The following is a 20,722-nucleotide window of genomic DNA, read 5'->3' as shown; positions in this document are numbered from 1 at the left end:
ACTTGTTGCTAAATTTTAATGAAAAAAGTGTGTTTAGCCTAAGATATTTTCAGATTTATTCATATTGCTCAGGCTTGGTATTCTAAAAAAATACCTGTATTAGCCGTGGCTTAAAGTAAAGCTTTACTTTTTGGAAACTAATTCAGGGTTATTTTTTACTTTTATATTTTCTTCATCTTTCCCAGTGATTTGTCTTTAGCACTAGACAGTTTTTTAAGACTTGCTTTTTATCGAGTTCTTTGCTAACTTTAGCTTCACTAACCTACTGTTTGGAGCAGAAAACTAGCTTAGCTTAAAGTAAATATCTCCAAGGATAGTAAATGATTGTGTAGTTCAAAGTTTTTAATTTTTGTAAGTAGATGTTGTATTTAATTTAGTTTAATACGGCAATATCAGGAAAAGTGTTTCTTGAATCCTAATGCTAACTTTAGCTAAGCTAATTGTACAGTTTGGTTCAACAAGTTAGTTGAAAAAAAGTAAATTTACAGCAGAGGAATAAATGCTAAAACTTTCCTAATTTTAACACCAAATGTAAAGTTTTTAAATGTTAAATTAATGTAATTAAATGTCCGATTTCTTAAGCGTTAGCTGTAATTTGGTGTGAAATATGTGAAACAACTAGCAAGATTAGCATTTTTACATCCAGCACGCAGCATATTACTACATATTTCTGGGTTAAATTGCAGAAATTTTGAATCGTGAAACCAACCAATGAGATAAAATGATACGTTTTGTTAAATCAACTGCTTTTATTCACAGTAACTGGACAGGAAATGGGCAAAGAGAAGGAGGTAAGTCCTAGATCGGGAGTCGAACCTCAGACAAATTAAAGCGCTTGTTGTCTACATATCAAACCTGAAAACGTGAATTGAACAGACCGCTTTTTAAAACTAATTAATGTTCGTTGTAAAGCTTTAAACTAGCTAATTACGTTTCATTTCAGATATTGGTAGTTTTATTTGTGTTACTCAGGTTAGCTGTTTCGTATAAATCCCGATGCTAACCAAGCTAATAGCGCTATTAGCTTGGTTTTTGTAGCTGGCTTAGCCTAGCTAAAACATCTGTTTTCCGACTTCCGGGGTTTTTTTATTTATCCATATAAACTATTAACGTTTGTATTAAATGTGTTGTGGTGGTTTTTAAAGCGTTAAAGTGAAAAATGTCAGCTTACAAAACAAAACCAGACTCGGTTATTCATATTTTTTTCTTTTTCTTTACAATATTGTCAGATAACAAGATACTCAATGGCACACACTAATAATCAACCAATGGCAGGACATTTCAGAGAATACATTTCAAAGTCGAGACAAAGGGACATAACCAACATGTAGTGCTATTCACTAAATACATATAATTTATGTATTCTTTGATTGGTGCGTTTTATTTTATTTGTACTTTTTTCACAGACTTTACCAGCAAAGAAAGCTTTGATATTAACAGTTTCCATTTTATAACATCAAATATTTCATCATAAACAAGACCACACTGTTTTGTTTTTTTTTTTTTTATTGTCCAGTCTCTAAGTTTGCTCAGCTTCCAGGTTTTTGCAGACGGCAGTCGTCTTCAGCAGGATGAAGTTTGTTGACTTGGTAAGAAACGTCAAGGCTGCTGGGGTTTTTTACTGTGTCCGTCAGAGTCTGTTTGGTTTCAGTGGTTGTTTTGTCTTTTTTTCCTGCCCCAAGATAAACCAAAAAGCAGACTTTTTTTTTTCATTTCTGGAAAAACAGCTCAGGTAGGATGACAACAAACTCTCATCCTGGAAAAAAATGTCAGTTTCAGGTGAGTATAAAAACTATTTTGCAGACTAATGGGGCGTTGATCCCAGTACTGGGCTGTATGGCTGCTTTCAGGGCATTTCTTCTTCTTTTGTTGCTTTAATTTGCAGCTTCCCAGCTCTGCATCCAGCCACTAACCCAGGAAATTGACGCTGGACGCTGCAGTAATGCCACATCCCAACTGTAAGACCTGCAGACATTATGAAAAATAACTACAGAAATTATCTAAAACAAGTTACTTCAGAGTTTTATCATTTTAAGACTTATTTATTTGTAGTTTATTGGCTTGTTTCCATTATTCCCTCCAAAGTTTACTACTCCGAAGGTGCCAAATAGTCTCAGAAAAATGTTTTTACTTCTAGTTAAGGTTGCATGTACCAATGCAAATAATGATTATTTTAGTAATTGATTATTCTATTGATAATTTGGATGATTATTTAGTTAGTTGGATTAAAAAAAAGCCACATACTGCAATTTTTTTATTTAACTACATTAGATGCAAAATGCAAGTACACAAATCATTTAAATCGTTTTTAAGTTAAAAAAAAAACATTTTATTGCTTAAGATGCAATAACATATATAACTTTAGTAAACATTTGATCATTTGTAAATTGACCAATTTTTGATTTAACGTTTTAATAATTTTATAGCAAATGTGCTTAATAGATGTTTTAAAAATAATTTTAACCAAGTGAAACTAAAACTACTACTTGAGGAGGAATATTTCAGCTGAATGAGTAAAACAAGATTTATTCCTTTTATATATATATATATATATATATATATATATATATATATATATATATATATATATATATATGTGAAGTTATATCTTCATTTTCCAGATATAAATTGAAGAAAAAAAAGGTTATACTTAAATATTCAAACATTTAATCAGGATATTCTTGTTAATTAACAAAAAAGATTTTTTCCTTTTTTTTCATGTGAAACCACTTTATTTTCAAGAGATAAATTGAATTTAAACAAAGATTAGACTTTGACGTTAAGCATTTCTTGTTAAAAAATGTTACATTTATGGGGGTGCGTTTTTTCATATGGATCTTTTTATGTTAATTTGCTAAATATTTGTTATCTTTGGTAACAAGTGGCATACTTACCCATGTGTGTGAATTCTTCACAGTTTCCTGGTGTTATATGACATTATTTCCAGTTTCTGTGGAGATAAAAACGATAAAACATTTTTTTAAATGAGGTGAAAAGTGAGATTGCGTGTATAACCAGCAGGTGGCAGTGGTGCATTATGTTTCAGGAAATAAATAGTCTCAAATTTGGACAGTTAATATCCAATTAAATCCTTATTTTATTTCATGAACAACCACCTTTGTCTCCCCGTTTTCTACCCAGTGGCTCATTATTTTTTCCCATTCAAGTATTTTGGTTTATAATTACTTTTTCTTTCTTCATACAAGCCAGCAGACAACCGCTTGATGGGCTGGCTGTGATTCATTTAGTCTAGCTGTGTAAACATCTATTAGTAATTCATGACTCTGTCCAGCATCCCCGGGCTTCAATTAACCCCTGATGTTTGTGTGTTTTCCGTTTCAGAGTCCCATCCGTCTCCCTATCGCTCTTTCTTCCTCCAGATGCTTTTTGTTCATTCATTCTGCTCTCCATCAATCATCCTCTTTGGTTATTGGAGCGCTTGTCATCTCGTCCAATTAAAAGAAAATACAATTTTCATCGGGAACAGAAGCAAACAAAAGCAGCCGACCAGGTGGTGTTTACCGATCCGACGCAATGTATGTAAATTAAAAACTTTCGCATGGAAAACAGAGGTGACGTACTTCAATAAAAACGAAGCCAGTTGAAATTAAAACGTTTCAAAAGTCGACAAATGGTTATTTAGATTAAAATTAGTTCCGATCTATTAACGAATGCCGTCCGTTGGCTCTTCTTTTGGCCGCCATCCTACAGAGGGCGCCGCTGGTCATTCTGAAGCGGAGCCGTTGATGGAGAAACAAAGATGGCGGCCAGGCCAGAACGTTATGAGAGTAACGGTCGAAACAGAGTCCGTTGAGAGATGGAAAATGCACTTTACGCGGTTCTGTTTTGACATATGCAAATTACTGATGTGCTATGAAGGCAAGTATAACACAGAAATAAAAATTTAAATGACGGAAAGAGACATTATGACAATAAGCACGGTTGATTTTGAGTGCTGTCGTGAGTTAATGCACTTAATGGAGTGAAGTTTTAAGAGAAAAAACAGGTCGTACTTCTCTAAATCTTTCTGTTAATTTGGAATTAAGTGTTTCACATAATTTATTCTTGTCATCTTTGAATTTTTTAGTGTTTCATTTTTCGCTTTGTGTTACGGACAGACAGTCGGCTCTCTTGGATACAAGAGAAAACTTAAGTTTTTTCGAAAGTATCCGCTTTAGGCTCTTTTAGCTGTATCAATCGTTAGTCCATCAATAAGATATAGTTGATTTAATATTTCAACAGGATCCCGCTTCCGAAAAATTAAAACGATCCCTTTGGGGTGCTTTGATGATTTATTCGTTTTAATTTAAGGCACACTCAATGTTAGGTAAGATTAAAAAAAAAAAAAACTAATTAGTTGAGTTACTTACTAATTTATATTTTAATTCATTGAAGAATATTATGAGTTTTGCAGGATTTGGAAATTGATTATTATGTGCAACCTAACAATTATTTTAGTTATTGAGTAATCTTTTGATTGATTATTCTGACAATTTTGTACAATTTGAGAAAGACATTAGAGGATGTAAGTAACCAAATAATTAAAATATGTTTTAAAATAAGAAAATATTTGTATTCATGCTTCAGTGGAAAACAGAATTTTACTCCTCCAATTGTTTTCTACAGTACCTAACATTGATCTGATGTTGACTTGCCTCCTTTTTATTACTTGTTGATCATTTTTAGGCTCTTTTAGCTGTTAAATCTCACTCTTTTACACACCAAAACCTGCGCAGTTATCTCAGATGTTTTAGTATTTTACAAGCGAAATAACAAAATCTGAGGTGCTCCTCTTACTTTCTCCCAGCAGGTCTTCAGACATCAGATTATCCTGCCGGTTGCCAAGGACGAACGCCAGGAAGGAGAGGATGAGCGCGTCCATGATGCCCATGATGGCCAGGATGTAGGCCCAGCGCACCGAGCAGGCTCCCAGCGTGTATTTGTCTGTCTGCTCGCCGCACATCCGCTTCACCTCGTCGCTGTCCCAGCCGTCGGGGTAGATCATGCAGCCCAGAACCAGGCTGGTACCTGGAACAGGAGGTGAGACAGATGGGCCAGGGTGCTTAACACGCTACCAGGGGAGGATTCATGTTGCTAAACCTGGAAACATGCTGCGGTTTATTAAAGATGGCTGCACTGCTGCATAGGTTGTTGGCTACAAACACAGAGTTATTCATCACACTTGAAATTCTTGAATTTGTATTTAACACTCCTGAGTGAAAACTTTGCTTTGGCTGGAATTACTGCTTTGCACTTTAGAGCTGCAACTAACAATTATTATAGCCAGCGAATAATCAGTTTTTCTGATTTTAAAAATTGACACATTCTGACATTTTTCATTTAAGCTTTTTGATGCAATATTAGAAATACATTAAAAGATCTAAATGAACAAATTAAACCTTTCCTTAAATAAAAGAACAACTATTGCCTAAAATGCAACAATACATCATTCATTTTAGTGATCATTTGTAGCAAAAGATGCATCTAGCTATAAACAGAAAATAATTCTAACATCAACATGTGAAAAGCTCAGCCGTTTCTGCTTGACTGAACATCAATACAGTGATTATAATTGGATTAATCAATTATTAATTGGATAGCAAAAGGCACTTTATACATTTCTTTTACAGAATTTGAACCATCTGAAATACAAAATGAAAATATTAGTTAAATTATTGGTCTGATTATGTTGTTCATTCAGCAAATGGCTGTTTTTTAATCTGTGTACTCCAGTTAATGATTAAGTGATTACTAAATTAGTTGACGATTATGTCAGTAATCAATTAATTGTGATTAATCAATTATTGAAATCTTTGTCCATTCCTGTAAATACAAAACTACACCTCAGTACTTAGACTTTTTTCATAAATGATGATAAACCATGTGGGATTTTGCTTTTGTTTTGTAGTTACGTTCCAATAAAGCACTTTAAAACCTAAAACGTTTGAAGTAGGGAGAAAAGATTAACATGGTGCTTTATTTGGAGAATTTGTGAGTTCATATATAATGTTCGCTTTGTGGAAGCAAACTCTTGGGTATCGATTTAAACCATTTTTTGCATAAAAATAAGGAAAACAGAAAAGGAGAGGAAATAAATGCAATAGAATAGAAACTGTCTTTAGAGCAGTCTTTACAGATGCACAAAAAAACTCCCAAAAGTGTAAAAGAAAAATATACTGTATATATATATGTAAAAACATGATTAATTATAACATAAAGGTACTGTGCAGTTAATATAAATATTACAACTGAGTACGAAGACTTTAAAAAATAATGTTCATGTTTATTGAAACAAATGTGCGATCACAGCAGAAATATAATTAAAACAGTGCAAATGTTCAGCAAGTGTGCAATAAGTAATGAAATAAATTCTGTATTTTAGAGACTGAAGAGTCTGCAGACTGAATCAGGAGGGAATGAGCATCAGAGGGAAACGTGACGATGTTGGCAGCAGTTTAGAGTCGGGCCAGAGGTGTTGAAGGAGGCGTAAAAACAGAACCGCATGTCGCAGAACCGTGTGTTGACAGGGCCGTTCACAAGCCGTCTGTCGCCTGGCTCATGATGTTAGACGCCTTGGAAACTGTCATCTGATGACTGTTAGCATGGAGCTAAACGCTTTGTTTGTTTTCAGAAAAGCAAGTCATTTTAATGCTTTAGAAAAGGCTAAAACGACACAATTTAAGATATTATTTTTTAGATTTTAACCAGAATAAATAGCTATCCTGGGAAATACCTGTAATACTTGAACACTAACTTGAGTTACAAGTGGATTAACTGATAAATTATGCCACCTGTGTCATACTCAAGGACTGCGGGCCAAATTCGCTCCCAGCATAAAGTTTATACGACTCACAGAGATACATAAATAGAACCTTGAAAATAGTTTTATTAATCAAATGAAAACAGTTTTTAACCGAAGAGGATTAGGATCAGATTTTTTTTCTCAGAATAGACCAGAATTATTCTCACTCTAATCGTATAAAATCAAACGTCAGAATTCTGGGGGGAAAAATTCAGAAGTCAGGGGAGAATACCTTGAAAAAGTCAAAATTCTGAGAAAAAAATAGAAATTTTGAAAATAAAAATTGATATTCTTAGAAGAAAGTCAGAATTCTGGGGGGAAAATCTGTTTTCTATGGAAAAAAGTAAAAATTCTTCTAAACAAAAGTCGAAATTGTGGGAACCCCCGCCCCCTCAAGTTCTAAGGAAAAAATCTGAATTCTCAGAAAAAAGTAAAAATTTGGTTAAAAAACTCTAAATTCTTTCTTTTTTGTCAGAATTCTAACTTCATTTCAGAAGATTAGAGCTAGAATTCATTTTTGTTAATTTAGTGGCCGTAATGATCTTCCCTAAATTTCATACATACTGCTAAATTGCATCAATGGAAAATCCTGTTTCTTTCAATGAGCTGCGTCTTTTGTCTTTGGCATTTGTAATTATCATAATTAAATATGTGACTCTATATGTAATGTAGGCAAAAATTAAAAAAACAGAACTCTTAGAAACACAACCAGCGCAGCCAATCGTTGATATAAATTTGCATTCTGCATTCTACATTTCAAAATCCTTCTACTTTTTTAGTTTGTTACTCCTTTAAGGTTAACATCAACTGCTGTAATAACACTTTTATGAGGTAAGCTAATTACAAATTATTCTAATGACAGGAGGCATATTACACTAAGAGTTGAACTTAACAAGGTTGATATGGGGGGGCCCAAATACAAATCTGCTTAGGGCCCCAAAAAGGCTTGTGCTGGCCCTGTCCATGTTAATTCATGCAGTTCAGTAGAATCAGACAGTTCTCTGCACACAATCCCGTCATAAATAATGACATTCACAATGAAGTCTTCACTCTGCTGACTTCTCAGCTCATTTCAGCACTAATAGGATTGATGTTTTCACGTCGGACAGCCTGAACGCTGAAGGCAACATTTATATTGGCAGAGCGATCCGCGTTTGCGACGCCTCATGTGATTGAGGTCAACAGGAAAATGGAGGACAGGCTGTTCGAAACGAGCTGCCTGACTCTGAGATTCATTCTGGCACTCGAACTCTGCAGGAGATTTGTAGTAATGAGCTGAATCTCACGCTGAGACGCTGAGAACCAAACCAAACACGGAGAAACGAGAAGGTCGATTAACTTCCAGGGATGCAGATTCCCTCAGATCGTTCTCTGTAAAGGCTCCAGAGGTCAGCGCTTCTCAGGGACGTGGGATCCTGGAAAGCAGCGTTTGATTTTTAGTACGGAGTGTTGGATAAGAAAATAAAAAACATAAAATTACAAGAATAAAGTTGAAATAAGATGAGAATAAAGTCATATTTTAAGAATAAAATGTTAATATTTTGAGAATAAAATATGAATATTTGGAGAAAAAGGTTGAAATAATACAAGAATAAAGTCATAAAATTACAAAATAAAGTCCTAGTATTACAACAATAGTCATATTATAAGAAAAAAGTCATAATATTTTTTTAAAAAGTCAATATTTTTGAGAAAAAAGTAATAATATCAGATTTGTATGAGAATAAAGTCGTAGTAATGACTTTACTGTCATATTTCGACTTTATTTTTGGAATTTTCTGACTTTTTTCTCGTAATTTAATAATTTTTCTATTTTCTTAATGTGGCCCTAATACTCCGTCGTACAACTCAGATCTTTTCACTCACCCTTCTAAAAAAACCCAAAAACAATTTGAGCCGCTTTCATTTGTGGACGTAAATTTTCTACTTTTGAAATTCAGAAATTTCCCAGTTTTTTTTCCAAAAATCTCAAAATTTCCAAGCTTTTCTCTAGCAAATTTTCAATTTAGAAACTCTTTTTTCCCCTCTATCTACAATCTCCATAGCACGCCGTCGTGGAAAACTGCTTCAGTTCATCCCATTACGCCTGAGCTCTGATTTCCCATCGGTTTGCTGGAAATAACGATGTTTTTGTTGGACGTTTGCAGCTCAAACATTAATGATCATAAACGTCCTCTAATTATCTCCCACTCCACTCTGCTGGTTTCTGGCCGTGACGGCGACACAATCAGATGCCGCTTTATAACTCAGACGTTCATGTCACACATTCTCATGTCCCAGGGTCAGCTGCTGCTTTCTGCCGTTTGGGCGTCTGCTTCAAGGTGGAGCATGACAAATGCAATTAATGGGAGTTAATTGGGGCAGAAAGTGGCAGATGCAGGAAGGTATGAGGCTCATCCTCCCCTCCCTTCGTCTGTGTTTCTCTTCTGGCCGTGAATCACAGTGCAGATATGAGAGGAAGGGCAGATGGAGCGTAATGTGCAACATGCTTCCTGCAGCACACCGCTAAGTTCATTAAAGCTTTCAGCAGCCGGCTCAGTGATTCATGAGGTTAGTCGGTGTTTGGAGGGTAAATTAATGAGCTGATCTGAAGCTGCTGGGTACGGAAGAGGATTAGTGCCACTGAAAAATGAGAAACAGACGAATATTATGTTGTTGTTTTTTTCTCCGAATTTGGACTTCAAACTCAGAATTTTGACTTTAAAACTCAAATTTTTACTTTAATTTCAGAATTTCGACTGTAACCTCAAAATTTTAACTATAATCTCAAATTTTTGACTTTAAATTCTAACTTTAAACTCAGAATTTTGACTTTAATCTCAAACGTTTGACTTTAATATTAAAATTTTGACCTTGATCTCAAAATTGTGACTTTAAATTTTGACTTTAACTCAGAATTTTGACTTAAAACTAATAATTTTGGCTTTAGACTAATAATTTTGATTTGAATTTTAGAATTTTCACCGTTTCTTCAAAATCTACGGGGTTTCCCCCCCCCCAATATTCTAGCTTTATGTTGTTTATGCATGAAGCAAATCTCGTCTTAAAATTCAAATCTACAAAGTAAATTTGGGCCAGGCCAACTTGCAGGAAGAAAGAAACGATTAGATGCCACATACTCTGCCTCCAACATTTCTTCTTTTAAACATTTGAAATGAAACTCATTCAGAGCATCAATTTATCTGAATTCATCCTCACTGCATGAGGTTTCTGCTGCTGAAATCTCGACCAGCAGAGCGTTGCTGATGTCTGCTCTGATCTTCGCTACACAATCTTAGCGATTCTTTGTGATTTAGATACGAACAGGGCATCAAAAATAAAACATCTGCATCTCCCTCTGCGTTTCTCCTTTTCTAACTTCTGCAGTAACTAGCGCTGTGCAGCTGTTGTTGCTGCGAGATGAAACGAAGGGAGGAGGAATACGCTGGACCCGATGTTGGTGTTTTCACTGAACCAAAGATCATCTAGATAATAAAATATCTGGACATGATAAAAGCCACATATTGATGAGCATTGATGTCATTTTTGGGAAAATGAAAATACGATACAAACGATGGGGTTTGAATCCCAACGCGCTTCGTTTGAGGGAATGAGAGGAACTGTTTAAAAATGCAGCGCCTGCAAAGCATCAAGGAATGACACAGAAACAGAAACCACACTTCAAAGTCAGGCCTAAATGAACAGTTCAACCGTTACAGGATAAACTCCAGACTCCCCTCTGAATTTATTCAATTTGAAAACTTCCTTCATGTTAGAGAAAATAGTTGGAAGAGTAAAATCGATTAACTATCTGATTTAGAATCTAATTATCTCCAAGATGATAGAAGCACAAGCAGAACCCATTTGCAAATAAGAATTTATTACTATGAATATATTTTACAACTTGGTCTTGGTCTGCATTTAAACTTCTTTAGTAGTAAATTTTCTTTTAATATTGCATCTTGCTAATGTCAAATGTTTTTATTTGGTAGCTATTATAAACAGGGTTTATACCAGGCTGAAAAAGTACAGAAACAGAACACCAGAATATTGATAAATATTTAAATTAGCTACTAGTTTATTCCTAATTCTAGTGTCTAAAAATTGTATGTTAGTTTAGATGTTAGCATTGTAGTTCAATAGCTAGCAAACGTAAAGAGATAAGCAAGCATTATAATTCGAGGAAACATAAATGTATCTGCATTCATACTCAAGTATTTAATGGAAAATGTACTAACGTAGTGTAGCATTTTGATAACGCTAAATGTTTTATTTAGGAGTGGCTAGCTGACGGAAACGGTTCACACACAGTCTGAAAAAGGACAAAAATAATAACACAGAATATAAAACAGTATTTATCTTAGCTAGCTGCTAGTTTATTTCATTAGCTTGGTTAACTGTGGATTAAACACGTTGTTGTTTCCATCTGCGTAAATGTTATGAATGAAATATCAAATGAAAAAATTGGAAAATAAAGTTTGGATGAATGAAGGGTCACAATTTGAAATCTTTTCTCTTGGTCTCTCGTCAGACTATTAGAGCTGCGCCATATGGGCTGGTCCTCTGGTGTGAGGATGAGATGCTAGTAGCGTTGTAATGAGGGGAAAACAAACATCTGCTGAGCCTAAAAGAATTGCACACTATTTTATTCTCTTATCAAACAGCGATGGTCGCACTTTTAATCTAAAAACAAGAAGTCATGCTTCATGTCTCCCTGCTTTGCTCGCTCAGAAATGGTGACATTGCTCTCGAAGCGACAGACAACTTCAGCAGCCCTGAATCTTTTAACGGTTGCCCTTATTTTCTTTCCGAAACTGCGCTGCTTTGAAGTCAGACCGAAGGGATTGCTCCACTCCATTTCTGTATCATCTAATATGTCTCTGATCTGAGCTGATGGCCCAGAGTACATACTCTCCTTCTTTTTCTATCTTTCTTCCCTCCCCCCTCCCCACTCTGTGCTTCTGTGCTGGGCTATAATTACACATGATGTAAAGGGAAGAAAAACAACCAGAAACCAGCCTTGATTAGAAAATGACACCTGTGGAGCTGCACAAGCAGTTCAACCCCAGAACAAAAGCTTAAGACATTGTGAAAATGATGGCTGGTGGAAAAGAAAAAAAAGAATTCTGACTTTTTATACTCTGAATTCTGAGTAACTGATTGGATTTCTCTTTGCCAGCTTCCAGGCATAAAACATAAATGATATGAATTCTGTGACAAAAGTCAGAATTTTGAGATTAAAAACAAAATTTTGACAGAATTCAGACTGACTTTTGTCCTCAGTATTTTGAATTTAAATTCAGAATACTAATTCTGTGTCAATCTATGTCAAATAGGTGTCAGTTATGTTGTTAGTATATGAAAATAATTGCATAAATGATTCTTCGTTGTCATGAGATTTGTAAACCTGAACTTTGTCGACACTGAAAGTCTGTTCCAAATTTATTTGATAGATTTGAATTTTAAGCCTAGACTTGCCTGATGGTGTATAAACAATTCAAACAATTCTGAAATTGTCAGATTTTAAAGGCAGATATTTTTTTTCAGTGGCTCTAATCTTTCATAGACATGAACTGAAAGGCCGCTCAGTATAGAAAAAGCCATTACTCCATAAACGGCAAAAGTCTATTTGTTCTGTAACAAACATTCAACCATAAACCATCTTCATGGTTACGTTCACACAGCAGATCTTATTGCTCAATTACAAATTTTGCTGAAATACGATTTTTTATGCTTGTTGTTGGTTTTGTGTGATCATTCCTGCTGCTTCCTAGTTAAATGTGACCACAGTCTGATTTTTCTGTTAACTTTCTATGCGTACACAGAAGAAGAACGTTGACGTCGCACAGCAGCGCTCTGTTTTCACTGCAAAAACACAAAATCTTTCCAAGTAATTTTGGTTAAGTTTTCAGTGCAAATATCTTAATACACCTGAAATCCTGCTAGCCCTAACCCTTACACTTAAATGTAACTTTTTAGCAAGATATAGAGGCTTGTTTAGTAAATAATTGCTAATTATATATGATGGTAAATTAAGTTACAACATGTGAAAAATGTGTTGTTATAAGTGAAATAATCCGCCAGAGGAACTAGAACTGGGTTGCTAGGTGACGGCTGGGCTTGGGTGGGGTTGCTAGGTAACGGCGCAAGTGGAACTAGAATATTTTTACCAATATTAAGGAATTATTTACTTAAAATTAATCTCTATGTCTTGCTAAAAAGTTATTTTTAAGATAGTTTTGTCTTATTTCAGGTGTATTAAGATATCCATCCATCCATTTTCTTACACTCTTCTCCCTATCGGGGTCGGGAGAAGTTGGCGCCTATCTCCAGCGGTTAAGGGGTGAGATGCAGGGTCACCCTGGACTGGTCGCCAGTCTACTGCAGCGCAGTATTAAGATATCTCTAGTACTGAAAACTAGACCAAAATTACTTGGTAAGATTTAGTGTTTTTGCACTAAGCAATAATGGACACCGCTGTTTTCGAATCGATTTTAATGTTTATTCAGCAGAGGGAACCTACAAGGATCATAAGACAGACAAAGCTAATTATAACAAGCACAACTTGCTTGGAGCATTGACTCAGTTCATGTCTTCTGCAGTTGAGTCTGTTTGGATGTAGTCGGGCTTAAGTCAGAACTGACACTTGGATTTTCCGATTGACCAAAGTGTTGCTTCAACATTTCCATGTTTTCAACTCATGGAGTCTCCAGCGGCTTTCGTCCGAATCTTGGATTGTATTCCCCTTCGACTGCTCACAGAGGACCGCGCTAGTGATACGACTCCAAGAAGCAGAAAAGGCTCAAAGGACGGTCTCCATGGCAACCGGAAAGCTCAAAAAAGAAAGGGAGCGAGAGCATTAATGGGCGGCCGAAGTGACTCCGAACGTCCCCAAAACAACACGTTCCCTCTCTTCTCTGATCTGTGGCCTTTTTTTGGGGATGGAGATGTTGACTGTAAACGGCATAAAAACACAAAAACTTAACACTTAACTCTGCCGCTTCTCCCCCGGCGGATTTATAAGCGTGTCCGGTGGGACTCAAACACTGCCACAGCTCACACTTCCTAACTCCCCCCTGCTAAGTTTATGAAATAACAACCCTCTCTGCGCTGCCACACAGGCGCTGGAGCCTTTTGATGTTCTCTCCAGCTCAGAACTCATTTGTATTCAGCGAATACCGCCGGCGTTCACTTCCAGTCCTCCCCACCAACACGGCTCCAAGTGTTAACATTGTTAGTCATGTTTTCCCTGCACCTTCTCATTTGCAGCTCAATACAGCATGTTATAATTATAAATGGATGATATGTGCAATTAGCCTGTGGAAGTAGACATCTTGTGGCTCTGCTAGCAGATTTTCAGGTTTCAGAATGCTTTAGAGCTCCCTTTACTCTGATATCCCTAAATAAAATCCAGTGGAACTGTTTGCCTTTATAAGGATTTGCTTATGTTTTTGCTACAGTTTTTTCTGGTCAAAAACAGTGACGTCCCTAAAGGGGGAGTAGAGGGAGACATGGCCCCCTCGTTAAAAATGCTTCAGTGAAGCAAGAAATGTAAAACCCAATAAAAAAATAAATACAATTTAAACATTTAAAATTTTAATTTCCTCTTAAATTTTACACCCTTGTAAACATTTTCTGGGGTTGCTAGCAACAATAAACGACATCAAATAATGTTCATTTTCCTTTTTGTTGTAGAAATAGATTAACATAACTTTAAATTTGTTTCAGTTACAAAAAGAAAATTTCCCCTTTTTTTGCTTATTTTGAACCCTCCACAGACCCTCTGGCAAAAATCTCTGAGATTTTTAGATTAATCTCAGAAATTTTTGAGAAAAACATTAGGAAATTTCTGAGTTTCAAAGGTCAATTTCTGACTTTTGGAGTTTTTTCTTGAAAATTTATGAGATTAGTGAGTTTTGAGTATGAGTTTTTTCTGGCAAATGTTTGACTTTTCAACCTCAAATATTTCCTTGTTTTTACTAGAAAGGTTTTAAGATAAATCTCAAACTTTTTGAGTTTTTTTGGCGGAAATTTACCCAACTTTTCTTTTTAGCAATAATACTCCTAACATGCTGTCATACAACTTCTTAAAACAGCCCAAACGATAAAAAAAAAAAACCACCCAGATGTTTATTTAGCAATAAGTTAATGTTTGTTGGTGTCTGAAAAATGAGCTGTTTCAAAAATATTCAGAATGCTAAGTCAAATTCAAGATTAATTTTAGAAATTTTTGAGAAAAGAAGTTTAAAGGTCTATCTTTGACTTTTGGAGGTTTTCTTGGAAATTTCTGAGATTTAAGAGCAAATGCAAATTTTCGACTTTTCAAACTCAGAAATATCCAAGTTTATTCTAGAGAATTAGATTTGTTGCCGTTAATTTACTCTTTTTTTTTTTTTTTTTTCCCACCTTCAATGACCCTGACTTGCCATCACACAGTTGAGGTGCAAATGGAAACACAAAAACATGCAAAATGTAAATTTAGAGGTGTTAGCACTTCATTAATATAGCGTGTAAATCAGTGAACATCCGAGAGTCACTCATACAACGGCAGCGCGGCATCATAACCAGCCTCTCGGCGACGGTGAGGGATAAAAACGGCTGGAGCCCAGGCATCAGTCTCCTGGACACCAGCATCACTCATACATGGCTTCGACCCAGACGGGTCGCCGTGTCCTTGTCCTGCCGCTTCACGCAGGAGGAGGAGGAGGAATAATCATGTGGCTGTCGCCTCTATCCCGACCCAGCGATCAGGAAGATAAACCCAGGATGGGAAATCTATAAACATCACTGAACTTATGAAAACCATTTAAAATGACACTAAAACAGTGTATACACTGCAAAAACAGGAAATATTACCAAGTATTTTTGTCTGATTTCTTGTGCAAATATATTATTACGTTTGAAATAAGACACAACTAACAAGTAACTTTTCACTGAGATATAGTTTGTTTTAAGTCAAAGCAACAATTGATTTACATTGAGGAAAGAGTACTAATTCAACTTGCGGATTATTTCACTTGTAGGATGGGAAAATGTTTTTACATAAATTAAATAATTTGCAGTATAACTACTACTTTATCATCTATTTTAAGGAATTATTTAGTTAATAAGCTCCTATATCTTGCTGAACTGTTATGTGTAAGTTCTTTTTGTCTCATTTCAAGTGTACTAAGATGCTTGCACTAAAAATTACTCGTGTATGTATTTATATAAAAAAAAGAGTAGTAGGACTCGATTGAAATGTTTAATTTAGGTAATTGTAGGGTCTGTAATTTGATTGCATTTTAATTGAAAACCACATATCAAAACAATTAGCAATATTTTAATTCAAAAACCATTCTCATGGCTAAATTATTGAATAGACATATAAGCTCAACAAAAAATATATTTATTATTTTTAATCTGTTATTTAGATTATAAAACCATCAAATTGATGCCAAGTATTTCAGGAACCCTGATTATTCATGAAACCTCTTCGAAAGAAATCCTGTAAAACTATGGACTACGGACGCTAACATTAGCATTTTGCATTTGCTAATAAGTTAGCATTGAGATGCTATATAGGCTTGAATAGCTTCACTGATTGGCTAACTCCTTTTAGCACAACCTGAACCTGAATCTTTTCCAGATTCTAATCAGAAACAAAAATCAACCAATCCTCAGTGTGTAATATTTTGCATTACTATATATTTGGTGGCTATTTAAAAACAGTTACTTTTCTAACCTCTTGTGGCAGGTAGCTGTACTGCAATTCATAAAATGGAAGACAAGATTGACAGATTTTAGGTTATTTGAATTAATGTTTTCTCGTAAAACAACACTACAGCTAATATCTTTGCATTTCTATTTTCGTCTTTGTGATATTTATTAAGATAAGGACTTTGTGGAGTGAAGTTGCTCTTTCCCGCTGCTCTCCTAGATTCTGCACTAATTGGTCTAACCTTGGGTGGATTAAGAAGGCACATTAATCAGTGGCTTGTTTTGGAGTTGCATACAGACTCATACTAAACACAAACCTCCCGTTACTCGTTCGACCCACGTAGTTCTAACTTTCTTTGTATTCCTCCACCTCAGCTACGTCAAATTAAGTACTTTATCCTGAAATAACCTCCTTTCTACACAGCTTCATAATCACAGCATCAAGCAAGTTGAGTTTTTGTTAATTAGGACCTGAGGGCAAAAGGAGAGAATTTGCTTCAAATAATTAATCTGAGCTCATGGATTCAGTGAGAGGGCGATGTGTTGTATGAAAGACAGATTTACAACAAGTTAATCAGATCTGGCTGGAAATAAATAACACTAGCAGTATATCCAAACATTTTCCCTCAAAACATAGAACGAGACAAGAATTAAGTTATTACAAAAGATTATATCATAGGAACAACATGACTATGCTTTATTACTGCTAGAGCTCATTAGCTAGCTATTGACTGTACATAAAACTCATACAGAAATTATGAAAATAGGGTAAAAATCAGTCAGTATTGATATTTTTAAAAACTAAACCAATGGCATTATCTATCCTGTTTTATGCCTTTGTTTTCTTATTTTTAAGCAGTTATGAGGCACAGTGGCCAAACTTGAAACTGCTGCTGTACAAGTTATTCAACAAGTTGTTGCTAGCTAGCAAAGAATGATTGAGTTGCTAGGTAACCAGAGAGTGAGTGAGTCAGCTCAAAATTAAATACAAATTCAAAAATACTTTGCTGATCCCAAAGGGAAATTAAATGTTGTTGTAACTCATATTAATTCAAATTTGTCAAAATTGATACCATTAGAAATTGAGTGGCCTGAGGAATTGAATTATTATTCTTATTTTCATCTTTTACTGTACTTCTGATATTGTATTGAAAAGGCTTAAGTAGTTTAGTGAAAAACCTGCATAATGTGGCAATATTTTTATCTGATTAATCTTCAGAATAATTGCCATACTAATCAATTACTAAAATAATTAATTCTAGCCCTACTTGCATTATTGTGCTATTTTCTTTAAATTAGTTAAAAATCGTTTCAAAAACAACAATATTATTCTTTATCCCAATAATTTCTGGGACAATTTATCATCCAGCAATATTCATTATTGTGACAAACTTGCTGAAATATTTGAAAGAAACTGAAAAACTGAGGTGCAATGCTACTTCATATGCTAATGGCAAACCAGCCAATCCAGGAGCAGCATTCCTTTTTCTTAGCTCTGATTGGCTGAACTCCAAAGACCAGATATAAGAGCTTCTGCTTTAATATTAATCCGTATTAAAGGATATTTGGTGTTTTAACTATTAAAATAAGCAGTTATACGTGATTTTAGAGGGGATGTCAAGTGTTTGCACATTTTGGCTGTGGTGCCTAATTGATGCAAATACCTGGTTTCACTGTATACACTAGATAATATCAGGTTTCAACAACATATGACAGTAACTCATTTCATTTATTAATTTTTTTATTTTATTGTTTTTCTCCCCTCCAGGGGGTCTTTTGTGGGCTCTAGTGTCCCTTATATGGAAGTAGGCTGACAGGAAAGGGGGAAGGAGAGGGGGAAAGAAATGCGGCAAATATCGCCGGGTCCTGGAATCGAACCCGCGACGGCCGTGTCGAGGACTCAAGGCCTCAAAACGTGGGTCGCGTTAACCCCTACACCACCACAGCACGCCCTAAATTTATTAAATTTTTAATACAAGCCTGAAAAGTTGTGTTTTCCTGAAAGCAAATCTTTGCCAAGTTGCATAAAAGCTGATTTGTCTGTCCATCGTCTCATCTGGTAATCCAGTTAATCCATCAGACAATTGTTTTGCATCCACAAACCCTGCAGATAGACATCTATTTAAAAAAATGCTGCATCTGAATTCAGCAGCATGTCTGTGGGCTGCTCTTGGCTACTTCTATATTGGCTGCAAACACAGTTTCCTAAACTCTGCTTTCAAATGTGAGCGCTGAACAAGCTTCTCTAAGATGGGTGGTTTTAGTGTATTATCGTCAAACAGACGGGGGCAAAACGGGGAAAAGACAAGTCTGGGAAAACAGAGAGCAAATCAAATATGGACACTAATGGATGTGGATTCTAAGGGTTGTCTTTCTACATCTGTCAAGTTTCTGAGAAAAAAACAACTTCAAAAAGTTCGGCCAGTGTCGCCTGGATTTTCTTTCTTCTCCTTAACTAAATATTAATGACTGGAGTAGCATAATTTTTAGAGATGGAACTTTAATACATTAATGTTTGATTAAATTAATGTTTGATTAATTAATTATATAGATTTTATTGCGTAAAAGTCCACACTCATGAGAATAAGTACAAATAATTTAACAGAAATTTTTGTATTAGATGTTCGGGTATTAAAAGCTTTTAAAAACAGCTCAGCACTTAAAAAAAAAAACACCCAGCTGTTTTTGTGGTGTCTGGAAAACAATCTGTTTCAAAAACATCTAAAATGTAGGGTCACAAATCAGCAGTCACTGCCCTTCACCTAGCAACCCCAGCAGAATTCCACCCGTTACCTAGCAACCCCAGCAGAATTCCACCCGTTACCTAGCAACCTAAGCTGAGCTCTGGCATGTTTGTTTAGCTGGTTAACTGCTGTACGCTCTTAATGACATCAGCAACAGATTGTTTTGTTCCTGACTAACCATCCAAAGGCCACTTCTTGCATTCTTGTTGTTGTGCAGGAGGTTCCAATTCTGCTTTTCAAAGAGCAGAATTGCTCTTTGAAAAGTTCCAATAAACTGGAAGACCAGAGAATCATCTCCTTGGTCCACCTCGCCCTCGTCCCCGTCCTCTGCCACGTCCACGTCCTCTGCCTCGTTGTATAATTGTGCATCTGTTTAGCAGCTGTTTTAACATGTGAGTGTAAACGTTGAGTAAGGGGAGGAGTCATGGCCAGCAGCAGCTTATTTTGAATTATTGGAAGGAGCTCAAAATAGGTCGAACTAACCAGCCCAAAGTCTTAATATCTAAGGATAATTTTGTCCAAAAAATGTATTGAACATGTTTTGTATAACCCACAGACGTATTCAAACATGTTCATGGAAGCACAATAGGTCCACTTTAATGCACTCCAGGGTTCTCAGATTGATTCTCAAGAGTCAATATGTTCTGATAAATAATTCATGGTGGAACTACTCAAACCGGCCATTGAAAAGGAGAAGCGACAACAGCAGCAGCAGTGATGTTTAATGTGAAACATCATTCAAATTGGCTGCGAGGACGAGAAAAGGCCCTATGGATCAAGAAGCATCCAGTCATGTGACGCTGTTTATCCCGGGTGTCGTTCCTCAACACTCAGCCTGTCACGTCTAATAAAAGCAAAGCGAGCCTCAAAGCTCAGCCTCATTCGGACCTAGAAAGACAGTTTTGCTGAAAGTTTCCGACCATCTGAGGTCACAGGAAGTTCTTACAGGAAGGTAAAAAGGTGGCAATGGGCTGAGGATAAAGTAATGTAGGTCTCTAAGCTTGCAGCGGTCGATGCCGGCCTGCAATCAGCCGCTCTGCTCCACCCCTCTGCCTTCATCCCCGTTACACTAATTACATTACTCCTGGGGAGGAGGATAATCATATCTTAATGAGGCATGGTAGATTTCACTCCTCTCAGCGACTTGAACCTTCGTAAAATCTCTTGGAGTTGTGTACTTTTCAGCTCGAAAAGCCGGTTTCTAACCAGATATTTAGGAAAACATTTCTGAGCTTTCGATATTTTCCCTTTCAACGCTGTCAAGGATTTACCGGAAGACAAGCACAACAATTATAATTTAGCAGCGGGATTTATGGAGCAATATCCATGTCGGTATAAAACTTTGGCAGCTCCTATTGAAACCTTTTACCGTATTCATTTTTCAAACTGGTCTGACTGGAAAGGGTTATTCAATTACTTAGAAGAATCAAGCTTTGTCACTGATTGGTCATAAAACTGAACACAAAGCACTTCATATGTGATCTAAAACTACAGCTTA

At 35.8% G+C, this 20,722-nt stretch overlaps 1 protein-coding gene across 1 annotated transcript in view; it reads right to left on the bottom strand.

Annotated features, from left to right (window-relative positions):
• Window positions 1-1,493: 1,493 nt before the first annotated feature.
• Window positions 1,494-20,722, bottom strand: part of LOC102228306 (LHFPL tetraspan subfamily member 3) — a 34,072-nt gene continuing 14,843 nt past the window's right edge. Inside the window, exons 2-4 of the mRNA XM_005806891.2 lie at window positions 4,798-5,028; window positions 2,895-2,950; window positions 1,494-1,965 (exon numbers count right to left, since the gene is read on the bottom strand). Coding sequence (XP_005806948.1) covers window positions 2,928-2,950; window positions 4,798-5,028 — 254 coding nt within the window. The 3' untranslated portion in view covers window positions 1,494-1,965; window positions 2,895-2,927. The remainder of the gene's footprint in view (window positions 1,966-2,894; window positions 2,951-4,797; window positions 5,029-20,722) is intronic.

The sequence above is a fragment of the Xiphophorus maculatus genome, chromosome 17, assembly GCF_002775205.1.
Source record: "Xiphophorus maculatus strain JP 163 A chromosome 17, X_maculatus-5.0-male, whole genome shotgun sequence".
In the NCBI taxonomy this organism is placed as follows: domain Eukaryota; kingdom Metazoa; phylum Chordata; class Actinopteri; order Cyprinodontiformes; family Poeciliidae; genus Xiphophorus; species Xiphophorus maculatus.
Note: the sequence above shows the minus strand (reverse complement) of the source record. Positions and strands in the feature narration are given on the sequence as shown.